Genomic DNA, 13,751 nt, shown 5'->3' with positions numbered 1-13,751 from the left:
CTCACTATTCTGCTGGTGGAGTCACTGTGTACATACATTACATTACTGATCCTGAGTTACATCCTGTATTATACTCCAGAGCTGCACTCACTATTCTGCTGGTGCAGTCACTGTGTACATACATTACATTACTGATCCTGAGTTACATCCTGCATTATACTCCAGAGCTGCACTCACTATCCTGCTGGTACAGTCACTATGTACATACCTTACATTTCTGATCCTGAGTTACATCCTGTATTATACTCCAGAGCTGCACTCACTATTCTGCTGGTGCAGTCACTGTGAACATACATTACATTACTGATCCTGAGTTACCTCCTGTATTATACTCCAGAGCTGCACTCACTATTCTGCTGGTGCAGTCACTGTGTACATACATTACATTACTGATCCTGAGTTACATCCTGCATTATACTCCAGAGCTGCACTCACTATCCTGCTGGTACAGTCACTATGTACATACCTTACATTTCTGATCCTGAGTTACATCCTGTATTATACTCCAGAGCTGCACTCACTATTCTGCTGGTGCAGTCACTGTGTACATACATTACATTACTGATCCTGTACTGATCCTGAGTTACATCCTGTATTATACTCCAGAGCTGCACTCACTATTCTGCTGGTGCAGTCACTGTGTACATGCATTACATTACTGATCCTGAGTTACCTCCTGTATTATACTCCAGAGCTGCACTCACTATTCTGCTGGTGCAGTCACTGTGAACATACATTACATTACTGATCCTGAGTTACCTCCTGTATTATACTCCAGAGCTGCACTCACTATTCAGCTGGTGCAGTCACTGTGTACATACATTACATTACTGATCCTGAGTTACATCCTACATTATACTCCAGAGCTGCACTCACTATCCTGCTGGTACAGTCACTATGTACATACCTTACATTTCTGATCCTGAGTTACATCCGGTATTATACTCCAGAGCTGCACTCACTATTCTGCTGGTGCAGTCACTGTGAACATACATTACATTACTGATCCTGTACTGATCCTGAGTTACATCCTGTATTATACTCCAGAGCAGCACTCACTATTCTGCTGGTGCAGTCACTATGTACATACATTACATTACTTATCCTGTACTGATCCTGAGTTACATCCTGTATTATACTCCAGAGCTGCACTCACTATTCTGCTGGTGCAGTCACTGTGTACATACATTACATTACTGATCCTGAGTTACATCCTGTATTACACTCCAGAGCTGCACTCACTATTCTGCTGGTGCAGTCACTGTGTACATACATTACATTACTGATCCCGAGTTACATCCTGTATTACACTCCAGAGCTGCACTCACTATTCTGCTGGTGCAGTCACTGTGTACATACATTACATTACTTATCCTGTACTGATCCTGAGTTACATCCTGTATTATACTCCAGAGCTGCACTCACTATTCTGCTGGTGCAGTCACTGTGTACATACATTACATTACTGATCCTGAGTTACATCCTGTATTATACACCAGAGCTGCACTCACTATTCTGCTGGTGCAGTCACTGTGTACATACATTACTGATCCTGTACTGATCCTGAGTTACATCCTGTATTATGCTGCGGAGCTGCACTCACTATTCTGCTGGTGCAGTCACTGTGTACATACATTACATTACTGATCCTGAGTTACATCCTGTATTATACTCCAGAGCTGCACTCACTATTCTGCTGGTGCAGTCACTGTGTACATACATTACATTATTGATCCTGAGTTACATCCTGCATTATACTCCAGAGCTGCACTCACTATCCTGCTGGTACAGTCACTATGTACATACATTACATTTCTGATCCTGAGTTACATCCTGTATTATACTCCAGAGCTGCACTCACTATTCTGCTGGTGCAGTCACTGTGAACATACATTACATTACTGATCCTGAGTTACCTCCTGTATTATACTCCAGAGCTGCACTCACTATTCTGCTGGTGCAGTCACTTTGTACATACATTACACTACTGATCCTGAGTTACATCCTGTATTATACTCCAGAGCTGCACTCACTATTCTGCTGGTGGAGTCACTGTGTACATACATTACATTACTGATCCTGAGTTACATCCTGTATTATACTCCAGAGCTGCACTCACTATTCTGCTGGTGCAGTCACTGTGTACATACATTACATTACTGATCCTGAGTTACATCCTGCATTATACTCCAGAGCTGCACTCACTATCCTGCTGGTACAGTCACTATGTACATACCTTACATTTCTGATCCTGAGTTACATCCTGTATTATACTCCAGAGCTGCACTCACTATTCTGCTGGTGCAGTCACTGTGAACATACATTACATTACTGATCCTGAGTTACCTCCTGTATTATACTCCAGAGCTGCACTCACTATTCTGCTGGTGCAGTCACTGTGTACATACATTACATTACTGATCCTGAGTTACATCCTGCATTATACTCCAGAGCTGCACTCACTATCCTGCTGGTACAGTCACTATGTACATACCTTACATTTCTGATCCTGAGTTACATCCTGTATTATACTCCAGAGCTGCACTCACTATTCTGCTGGTGCAGTCACTGTGTACATACATTACATTACTGATCCTGTACTGATCCTGAGTTACATCCTGTATTATACTCCAGAGCTGCACTCACTATTCTGCTGGTGCAGTCACTGTGTACATGCATTACATTACTGATCCTGAGTTACCTCCTGTATTATACTCCAGAGCTGCACTCACTATTCTGCTGGTGCAGTCACTGTGTACATACATTACATTACTGATCCTGAGTTACATCCTGTATTACACTCCAGAGCTGCACTCACTATTCTGCTGGTGCAGTCACTGTGAACATACATTACATTACTGATCCTGAGTTACCTCCTGTATTATACTCCAGAGCTGCACTCACTATTCTGCTGGTGCAGTCACTGTGTACATACATTACATTACTGATCCTGTACTGATCCTGAGTTTCATCCTGTATTATACTCCAGAGCTGCACTCACTATTCTGCTGGTGCAGTCACTGTGTACATACATTACATTACTGATCCTGAGTTACATCCTGTATTACACTCCAGAGCTGCACTCACTATTCTGCTGGTGCAGTCACTGTGTACATACATTACATTACTGATCCTGAGTTACATCCTGTATTACACTCCAGAGCTGCACTCACTATTCTGCTGGTGCAGTCACTGTGTACATACATTACATTACTTATCCTGTACTGATCCTGAGTTACATCCTGTATTATACTCCAGAGCTGCACTCACTATTCTGGTGGTGCAGTCACTGTGTACATACATTACATTACTGATCCTGAGTTACATCCTGTATTATACACCAGAGCTGCACTCACTATTCTGCTGGTGCAGTCACTGTGTACATACATTACATTACTGATCCTGTACTGATCCTGAGTTACATCCTGTATTATACTCCAGAGCTGCACTCACTATTCTGCTGGTGCAGTCACTGTGTACATACATTACATTACTGATCCTGAGTTACATCCTGTATTATACTCCAGAGCTGCACTCACTATTCTGCTGGTGCAGTCACTGTGTACATACATTACATTACTGATGCTGAGTTACATCCTGTATTACACTCCAGAGCTGCACTCACTATTCTGCTGGTGCAGTCACTGTGTACATACATTACATTACTTATCCTGTACTGATCCTGAGTTACATCCTGTATTATACTCCAGAGCTGCACTCACTATTCTGCTGGTGCAGTCACTATACACATACATTACATTATTGATCCTGAGTTACATCCTGTATTATACTCCAGATCTGCACTCACTATTCTGCTGGTGGAGTCACTTTGTACATACATTACACTACTGATCCTGAGTTACATCCTGTATTATACTCCAGAGCTGCACTCACTGTTCTGCTGGTGGAGTCACTGTGTACATACATTACATTACTGATCCTGAGTTACATCCTGTATTATACTCCAGAGCTGCACTCACTATTCTGCTGGTGGAGTCACTGTGTACATACATTACATTACTGATCCTGAGTTACATCCTGTATTATGCTGCGGAGCTGCACTCACTATTCTGCTGGTGCAGTCACTGTGTACATACATTACATTACTGATCCTGTACTGATCCTGAGTTACATCCTGTATTATACTCCAGAGCTGCACTTACTATTCTGCTGGTGCAGTCACTGTGTACATACATTACATTACTGATCCTGAGTTACATCCTGTATTACACTCCAGAGCTGCACTCACTATTCTGCTGGTGCAGTCACTGTGTACTTACATTACATTACTGATCCTGAGTTACATCCTGTATTACACTCCAGAGCTGCACTCACTATTCTGCTGGTGCAGTCACTGTGTACATACATTACATTACTTATCCTGTACTGATCCTGAGTTACATCCTGTATTATACTCCAGAGCTGCACTCACTATTCTGCTGGTGGAGTCACTGTGTACATACATACTCTGCTTTTATGGTTCCGAACTCAGGATCTCAGGATTTTTGGGGGTCCCAGTGGTCAGACCCCCTGTGTTCAGTAAGTTTTCCTCATTGTCATGGATGGAGATCCGCAGTAATTATGGTCACTCTGGACCCTCGTCATTGGGGCAGTGGGGTCTTCGGCTTCTGGTGCCTTTTTGGGCGCTGTGTGATTGCCCGTCCCTTCCCTGCACAGTGAAGATCCTTGGATCAGGACTGGCCAATCATCTCCTGCCTAAAATGGAAAACACGATCAATTCTGATACATAGTAATAAAATGAAATTAGACACAATTTCCTTCCTAAATACATTGTATCCGCGTCAGAGAGGAACGGGAATCAGAGTCCTAAATCACAGATCATCCCATTAGCCGCACAGTTCGGAGCTCTGTGAATATTTGAACAGGAGAATGAATGGAAATTGTGAAAGCAGGCAAATCGCTCAGTACACACGGGAAGCGATGTGCAAACACCGGGCGGCTGAGCGGCAGCACACCGACCGGCGGCGGCACATACAGCGCTGAAGAGGAGGCTGAGGGCAGCGCACGGCCATCAACTCCACCGGATGGTATAATACATGAGAAAGTCAATCTCTGTTTCTATTAATTTTTTCTATTATTATTAGTATTATTTTGTTATTTCTTGTATTATTGAATGATTATTATTCCAATTTATTCCAATTTTTTTTTTTCTAATTTATTATTATATTTGATTGTGATATTTATTCTAATTTATTTTAATTATTCTTTTATCTATTACTATTTCAATGAGTGTTTTTGATTTTTATTAATCATTAACACATCAAATAATAATAATAAAGTAAAATATTTAAATATATTGTAATATTAATTTAATAATAATATATTATATTCATATTAATTTTATAATACAATAATACTAAATATAATAAAAAAAATAAGATAAATATTTAAAGTAAATTAGAATAATATTAGTTTAATGTTAAAATAATACTAGATATAATAAAATAAATAATTCATTTAAATAAATTTGAATAATATTAATTTATTAATAAAATAAATAATAATAATAATATATGTAAATATATTATGCAAACATAGAACATACTACGATTGGACGCCAGATATTCTGCAGGGATACAATATATTATTGCATGGATATGAGATATATTGGAGAGATATGATATATTATGAACAGTGTTGAGATATTCTGCAGGGGTATAAGATATTTTTAGGGATGCGATCTAGCAATATATTCTGCAGGAACGTGAGACGTTCTGCAGGAGTGTGATTATCTATTATTATTATAAGATATTTTCCAGGTTATTCCAGGGATCTGATATATAATACTAGGCCTATACTGTGTTATTTGTTGCCGAGGACGTAATATAAGGATATGAGATATTTTAATAGGGATATAATCTATGGCAGGGGAAGGAAATAATTTGCAGGAATTTGGTGTCTTGTTCCCATCTTCATATTGTCGGATACTCCTGGTAAATACGATCAATTTTGCAATTTACTGCTTATTAAAATTTGCAGTCGTTCTTGAGATATTAACACTTTTATTTACAGCTCGTTACCTAGGAGACCGACCACTGCTGCTGTCTAGCTTGTAAGCACTGTACTGAAAGTGGCCGGGATTAGGAGGTAACAGCGTGCTCCCAAGATCCTAGCCGGCTTCAAAACTTTGCTTACAAGAAAAGTGCATGTAGTTACTGCACATGTTCTATTGTTTAGATGAGGTGGTCGGTCTCCAAGGCAACAATCTGTAAATAAATAGAAAAGTGGTAATATCTCAAGAACGGCTGAAAATGTTAACAAGCAGTAAATTGCAGAATTGCTTGTCTATACAAGCACTATCCGATAAGTATCCATCTGTGACGATGGGAATGACCCTTTAAATGTGGCATATGGGAAGTTGCACAAGGATATGGCATCTTATGCTCTATGCCAGAGGTAGGGGATGTTACAGAAGAGCATGGGGTGTTATATCAGGTGGTCCCCAGGTCATCTCCGTCACATGTGAGCTGATCTGCCGGCGATGGAGCTGCAGATCTAGAAAAAGATTAAAGCGAATGAGTTTTAACAGGCAAAAAAGAAAGATTCACAGAAACGCCACTGATTATAGGATTTAACGATTTCACATTGGGATTGCTGGGAACGCACAGTCTGTCTTCTTGGCCCGAAAAAAAAAGAGGTCAAGAGGGGATTTTAAGATATATTATACAAGAGAGAGATTTCACTGTTAACTGGCAAGTCAGCCGTGGTGAGAACACGCCGCTCGCCCCGCCGCTCGCTGCCACATACCGGATGACAATGCCGCAATTATATTCCCAGCCAAAGAGATACAATTACACTCAGATGTAACAGAACTTGATCGTCAGGAAGAAGCCAATATTCTCAAGAGCGGAGGATTCCTCGGCATAAAAAGTTCTTGACATAATGTGCTTCAGAGCTGCATTCATAATTCAGAGTTAATATTGTCCAGCAAATCCTTCATGTTCTGTGCTGGCAAAAAGCTTGTTCTACTGAGATTTATCCTGACCCCTGTGTAAAAGGTTCTCTGGTGAGCATTTACTGGAGACAAGAAGCATGCAAACGGCTTAAAAAAGCAAATCGAATAATGAGTGCAGCTCTGGAGTATAATACAGGAGGTAACTCAGGATCAATACAGGATCAGTAATGTAATGTATATACACAGTGACGGCATCAGCAGAATAGTGAGTGCAGCTCTGGAGTATAATACAGGATGTAACTCAGGATCAGTACAGGATCAGTAATGTAATGTATGTACACTGTGACTGCACCAGCAGAATAGTGAGTGCAGCTCTGGAGTATAATACAGGATGTAACTCAGGATCAGTGCAGGATCAGTAATGTAATGTAAGTACACAGTGACTGCACCAGCAGAATAGTGAGTGCAGCTCTGGAGTATAATACCGGATGTAACTCAGGATCAGTACAGGATCAGTAATGTAATGTATGTACACAGTGACTGCAGCAGCAGAATAGTGAGTGCAGCTCTGGAGTATAATACAGGATGTAACTCAGGATCAGTAATGTAATGTATGTACACAGTGACTGCACCAGCAGAATAGTGAGTGCAGCTCTGGAGTATAATACAGGATGTAACTCAGGATCAGTAATGTAATGTATGTACACAGTGACTGCACCAGCAGAATAGTGAGTGCAGCTCTGGAGTATAATACAGGAGGTAACTCAGGATCAGTAATGTAATGTATGTACACAGTGACTGCACCAGCAAAATAGTGAGTGCAGCTCTGGAGGATAATACAGGATGTAACTCAGGATCAGTAATGTAATGTATGTACACAGTGACTGCACCAGCAGAATAGTGAGTGCAGCTCTGGAGTATAATACAGGATGTAACTCAGGATCAGTAATGTAATGTATGTACACAGTGACTGCACCAGCAAAATAGTGAGTGCAGCTCTGGAGTATAATACAGGAGGTAACTCAGGATCAGTAATGTAATGTATGTGCACAGTAACTGCACAAGCAGAATAGTGAGTGCAGCTCTGGAGTATAATACAGAATATAACTCAGGATCAGAACAGGATCAGTAATGTAATGTATGTACACAGTGACTGCACCAGCAGAATAGTGAGTGCAGCTCTGGAGTATAATACAGGATATAACTCAGGATCAGTAATGTAATGTATGTACACAGTGACTGCACCAGCAGAATAGTGAGTGCAGCTCTGGAGTATAATACAGGATGTAACTCAGGATCAGTAATGTAATGTATGTACACAGTGACTGCACCAGCAGAATAATGAGTGCAGCTCTGGAGTATAATACAGGATGTAACTCAGGATCAGTAATGTAATGTATGTACACAGTGACTGCACCAGCAGAATAGTGAGTGCAGCTCTGGAGTATAATACAGGATGTAACTCAGGATCAGTACAGGATCAGTAATGTAATGTATGTACACAGTGACTGCACCAGCGGAATAGTGAGTACAGCTCTGGAGTATAATACAGGGTGTAACTCAGGATCAGTACAGGATCAGTAATGTAATGTATGTACACAGTGACTGCAGCAGCAGAATAGTGAGTGCAGCTCTGGGGTATAATACAGGATGTAACTCAGGATCAGTAATGTAATGTATGTACACAGTGACTGCACCAGCAGACTAGTGAGTGCAGCTCTGGAGTATAATACAGGATGTAACTCGGGATCAGTACAGGATCAGTAATGTAATGTATGTACACAGTGACTGCACCAGCAGAATAGTGAGTGCAGCTCTGGAGTATAATACAGGAGGTAACTCAGGATCAGTAATGTAATGTATGTACGCAGTGACTGCTCCAGCAGAATAGTGAGTGCAGCTCTGGGGTATAATACAGGATGTAACTCAGGATCAGTAATGTAATGTATGTACACAGTGACTGCACCAGCAGACTAGTGAGTGCAGCTCTGGAGAATAATACAGGAGGTAACTCAGGATCAGTACAGGATCAGTAATGTAATGTATGTACACAGTGACTGCACCAGCAGAATAGTGAGTGCAGCTCTGGAGTATAATACAGGAGGTAACTCAGGATCAGTAATGTAATGTATGTACGCAGTGACTGCTCCAGCAGAATAGTGAGTGCAGCTCTGGGGTATAATACAGGATGTAACTCAGGATCAGTAATGTAATGTATGTACACAGTGACTGCACCAGCAGACTAGTGAGTGCAGCTCTGGAGTATAATACAGGGTGTAACTCAGGATCAGTAATGTAATGTATGTACACAGTGACTCCACCAGCAGAATAGTGAGTGCAGCTCTGGAGTATAATATAGGATGTAACTCAGGATCAGTACAGGATCAGTAATGTAATGTATGTACACAGTGACTGCACCAGCAGAATAGTGAGTGCAGCTGTGGAGTATTCATTGTCTGTGGGACTGCAGAGCTCTGTTCTCATGGCTCTGGACCCCCGTTCTCAGGATTAGTGATGGTCACAGCGGTTGGAGCCCCGGCTGTCAGTAAATTATCCCCTATGTTGTGGATGTAGATGCAATTCTGAGAATTCCCCTCTATCGTCTTTAGGGTTTATGTGACTGAAGCTTCATCATTGTATCATAAAATTTCTAACATTTGTTGCGTTTTATTTTCTCACCCTTTTCGAGATCGCCGCTCGCTGTTAGTAAATTAACACAATCCTTTTTGTCCAGAGGCTAAAGAAATACTTTGCACAGCTGCGGCTTTGTGACAGTATCATCCAGCCCTGAAAATCCTCTTTCATTTTTCTATCCATATTCTATGTATATGGGATAGTGGGACACTTCTAGGATGGAGACCACTATAGTGCGTGGTCATATCTCACACCACGCGGGGGGCATCACGGTGCCGTCTCGCCTAGCCCTGTATTTGGCTTCTCGGAGGCTTTGGCGATCGCTGCTGATCTGTATTTCCATAGATTTGTCTTGTGCATTTTGTGGACGGGAAAGAAAAAAAAAAAACAAACGATTTGCATGTTCATTATTTGCAAAGATTAAACCTTGAATGTGCCGTGTGGGGGAGTGGAGCTGAATCATCAGCGCTCCAAAAATATGTCAAAAAACACATGTTTTCTGCAGCTTTGGTTCCTGCACATGAAAGCATGATAGAGCAGGGAGGCATTTAAAGGGACGGTTCATCATCCCACTCTTATCCTGCAGCACTTTGCTCTCTGCTGTGTTGCATCGGGGCAGTTGTAGTGTAACAGCCCAATATCCAGCAATGCTCTGCAGCCGGGCTGTGCAGACCCTGAACCAGCAGGGGCTGAGAGGAGAGAAGGTTCTGTAGCCAGACAGCTCAAGGGATGAGCAGACTGGCAGAATTGTGAATGCAGCTCTAGGTATAACTGGAGTATAAGATTTGCTGAATGATGTCTGTGCAGTCGATTTTGACAGATTGGGGTCTGCTTGTTCATTCCCTGCCTCTGCCTTGAGGGAGCTGAATGGAAGGACCAAGATTTTCTGAAGTTTCAGGTCCAATTTTTACATGAGGTTGAAATCTGAGATTTGAGTGTCATTGTATCTGCAGTCTCTGGCCGCCCCTGGGGACTTCGGGGATATTTTTGGGAGATCCAGGATGATGAGTGCAGATAATAAAGTCCAGGGCCAGGAGTGATTTATGCGGCTGCTGTGTTCAGAGCTCGGTGATTGTCAGTGAATGGAAGCCTCTTGTTTCTCCAGTAACTTACATTTTATATATATATATATATATATATATATATATATACATACATATATATACAGTATATAAATGGACCCTTCCAGATACTTTCTAATTTACTTTGACCTCTTTTCATCATTTCCGTTTTTTGAATCATTTTTTTCTCATCTTTCTTCCTTTTTTGTTCCGGCGTTTAGTTTTTCTTTTTGTTCCAAATTAATGAAATTGGCGCATGAAGTTTATGAATCCGTTGCAAAAGCAAAAGATGTTTTTATTTTTGCTTCTTTGTTTTATTTGAACCTTTGTTGAGCAAAATATCAGACGATCCTTTCAATAAAATGGCGCAAGAAAAAAATAACAAAATAAAGAATACGAGATGGATTTTGAACTCATGTTCAATTGCGAAATTTCCAAAATTTTGAAATGCTGAATTAATCGAAAACATCTGGATAATGAAAACCGCTCACGCATTGTTGAGCAAAGAGAAAAAGAAAATTATCGAAAAATGGCACAAAACCCTAATGAAACTGGTACAAACATGAAAATGCCTAAAATCACAAACTTTGGCCCTGATTCATCAAGGCTGGGATTTTGCACGTTAGTGTTGATGAAGCCCTCGTGTGCCTCGTGGATGTGGCGCGTCTTTCAGCTGCCACTTGTCACCGCGCAAAGCTTTCTCCGGTCGCGGGCTGATGAACTTTTTTGTTATCATTTCTGCCACTTTTTTCCCGTAAATTACGAGCCATTTGTGGGCAGCACCCCCTCCCTAGGATGTGCTGCCGACTTTTCAAAACTTTTTTTGAACTAACTAAAAAGTGCAACAGTTTTGCACAACTACTCGTGACATTTCAAACTGTTTTTTCCCCACGGAATTCTGGAAAAATCTACTTGATGAATCCTTTAAAGGAAATCAGCAGGATTTCAACCCCTCAAACAACTTATATGTTAATGTAGCTGTTTCAAAGACAAGTCCAGCAATACCTTTATATGGCCGTCCAATCCTCCGTTACCGAGAAACCAGCATTTGAATTGATTGGAAATGGGGCTGAAGAGCTATGGTAGATTTGAAGCCTCTGTCACTCCAACTCTATTCTATGCACAGTGCAGCCTCCTCCTGCTTGACTGATAGCTCCTTTGCCTTAGGTCACACAGCATAGAGGTTGTCAGTCAAGCAGGAGGAGGTGGCGCTGGGCTGGGAATAGAGCTGGAGTGACGGAGGCTTCAGATCTACCATAGCTCTTCAGCCTCATTTGCATAACAATTCCAACACTGATTTCTTGGTAACGGAGGATCGGACGGCCATGCAAAGGTATTGCTGGACTTGTCTTTGAAAAAGTTAATAAATAGTTCTGTTTTTTAATCCTTTTTAACTCCAAAAATGGGGCAAAAAGACTGATCTTTGTTTTCCATCCCCTAGCTCCTGAAGATCTCTGCTTGCTGTAAATGAACGACACATTCATGTTTACACCCAGAAGCTAAAAACTAATCTTGAATTAAGAGTTACAACATTTTCTATTCTATATTATCACAGCTGTGGGTTCGCTACATTTGTATCCAGTTAAGGCAATTCTCTGTACACTGCGCTTTTGACTTTCAGGATCTCTGCTTGCCACCAATGAATGGGATTTTATTTATTTATTTATTTTTTTGGGCTGAAAGTTTGCACAGACCTGATACTTCTCACAGCTGAAGCTTTGTTACAATTGTTTCCAGTGTAGACATTACTTGCTAAAATCATCATCAGTAGAAATCCTGTCCTGATAGTTTGGAGTTCACCCAGTTGTGATAGAATTGTGACAACCCCTCAGCTGTGAGATGTATTCACACTGTCACAAATTCTAAGGATTGCAGAAAAATTTCTGCCGCAGTGTGGCCGCTCACTGAATGCGGTTTCTGCCGGTGTCCGTGGGTTGAGCGCTATATATTTATATACATAGATTCACTGACAGCAAGCGGAGATGTTACAAATGGTGGAAAACTTAAATGCAAAGTATATTGGGAAGTTGTACTGGAAAACTTGCTAAATATCCAGGAATTGATCCAATTCTTCGCTTTCTTGCAGGTGCCGCACGTTCCGCTCACGGGGAGGAATATTACGCCGGATGCAGAGCGGGGGGGAACGGCGCTAATTAAAAGCCTTAAATATCGTGTCTCTCTCTGTTTTTTTTCTCATCATGGTGAGAACAGGCAGAATCAGCGCAGACATCCGTTCAGTATCAGTGGCGTAGTTAGCGCTCGGGGGCGACGCTGATCTGCTTCCTCCAGATTTCCAGGGTAGTGCCGGCCGGGGTCACTTGGCGCCGTCATCTATTCCGCGTAGTTTAGGATTGGCGCTGACTCACGAGCAGAAGAATCCACCATGTACAAACCTCAGCCAAGCTGCTGAGAAAGCATCGTCCTCGTCCGAGGCGCAGTATAACCCCCACCGGGAGCTAAGCCAGCTCCGAATCCTCCTTCTCCTCGTCACACGGCGTCACCTTCCAGGAGCCGGGGCCCCGCTCCCTGTGTATATAGCTTTCTGTCTAGGAGTCTCGCTGTACAATACTTTACATTGACCATGTGACTAAATACATATTCATCTGATGGCAAACGGATGGCGCGTGGTTATTTTATAGATGCAGCAAAACCTTCGTCTGCTGGGGATTGTCTGACGTTTAAGCACCGTATATATTCATGCTTCTCCGTAGAGTAAGACCGACGCCATCAGAAGTGGGCTGAAATACTCTGTGCTGCTGGGGGTGACCCTCCTCACATTACAGCATTACTCCTGACCTTTTTAAAAAACATCATCCAAGTTAACAAGTCAAGCCCTCCTACCCTAAAAAAAAAAAAAAAAAAAAAAATCAACACATTGCTCTTCTGAAATACTCTGTGCTGCTGGCGGTGGGGTGACGCCTCTCACATTACAGCACTTCTCCTGACGTTTTTAAACAACATCATGTGAGCTGACAGGTCAATGCACCCCCCCCCCAAATAACATATTACTCTTCTTAAATACTCTGTGCTGCTGGGAGTCTTTTTCACTATTCCTATCAGTCTATCATTTCCTATGACACTGCCCTGGTCAGATACATTCCTGTCCTCATTAATATCATCACATGAAAGAACACATCACA

The 13,751-nt window shown here is 41.7% G+C and overlaps 1 protein-coding gene across 4 annotated transcripts in view; it reads left to right on the top strand.

Annotated features, from left to right (window-relative positions):
• LBHD2 (LBH domain containing 2) overlaps positions 1 to 13,225 on the top strand; it is a 74,696-nt gene extending 61,471 nt beyond the window's left edge. For all 4 annotated transcript variants that reach the window (XM_073638365.1, XM_073638366.1, XM_073638367.1 and 1 more), the window contains exon 4: positions 12,698 to 13,225. In XM_073638365.1, coding sequence (XP_073494466.1) covers positions 12,698 to 12,768 — 71 coding nt within the window. In that variant the 3' untranslated portion in view covers positions 12,769 to 13,225. The remainder of the gene's footprint in view (positions 1 to 12,697) is intronic.
• Positions 13,226 to 13,751: the final 526 nt, after the last annotated feature.

The sequence above is a fragment of the Phyllobates terribilis genome, unplaced genomic scaffold, assembly GCF_046119375.1.
Source record: "Phyllobates terribilis strain yellow unplaced genomic scaffold, ASM4611937v1 Scaffold_7__3_contigs__length_470593459, whole genome shotgun sequence".
Classification (NCBI taxonomy): Eukaryota; Metazoa; Chordata; class Amphibia; order Anura; family Dendrobatidae; genus Phyllobates; species Phyllobates terribilis.
The sequence above is the reverse complement of the archived record's forward strand: the minus strand, read 5'-3'. Positions and strand labels throughout refer to the sequence as shown.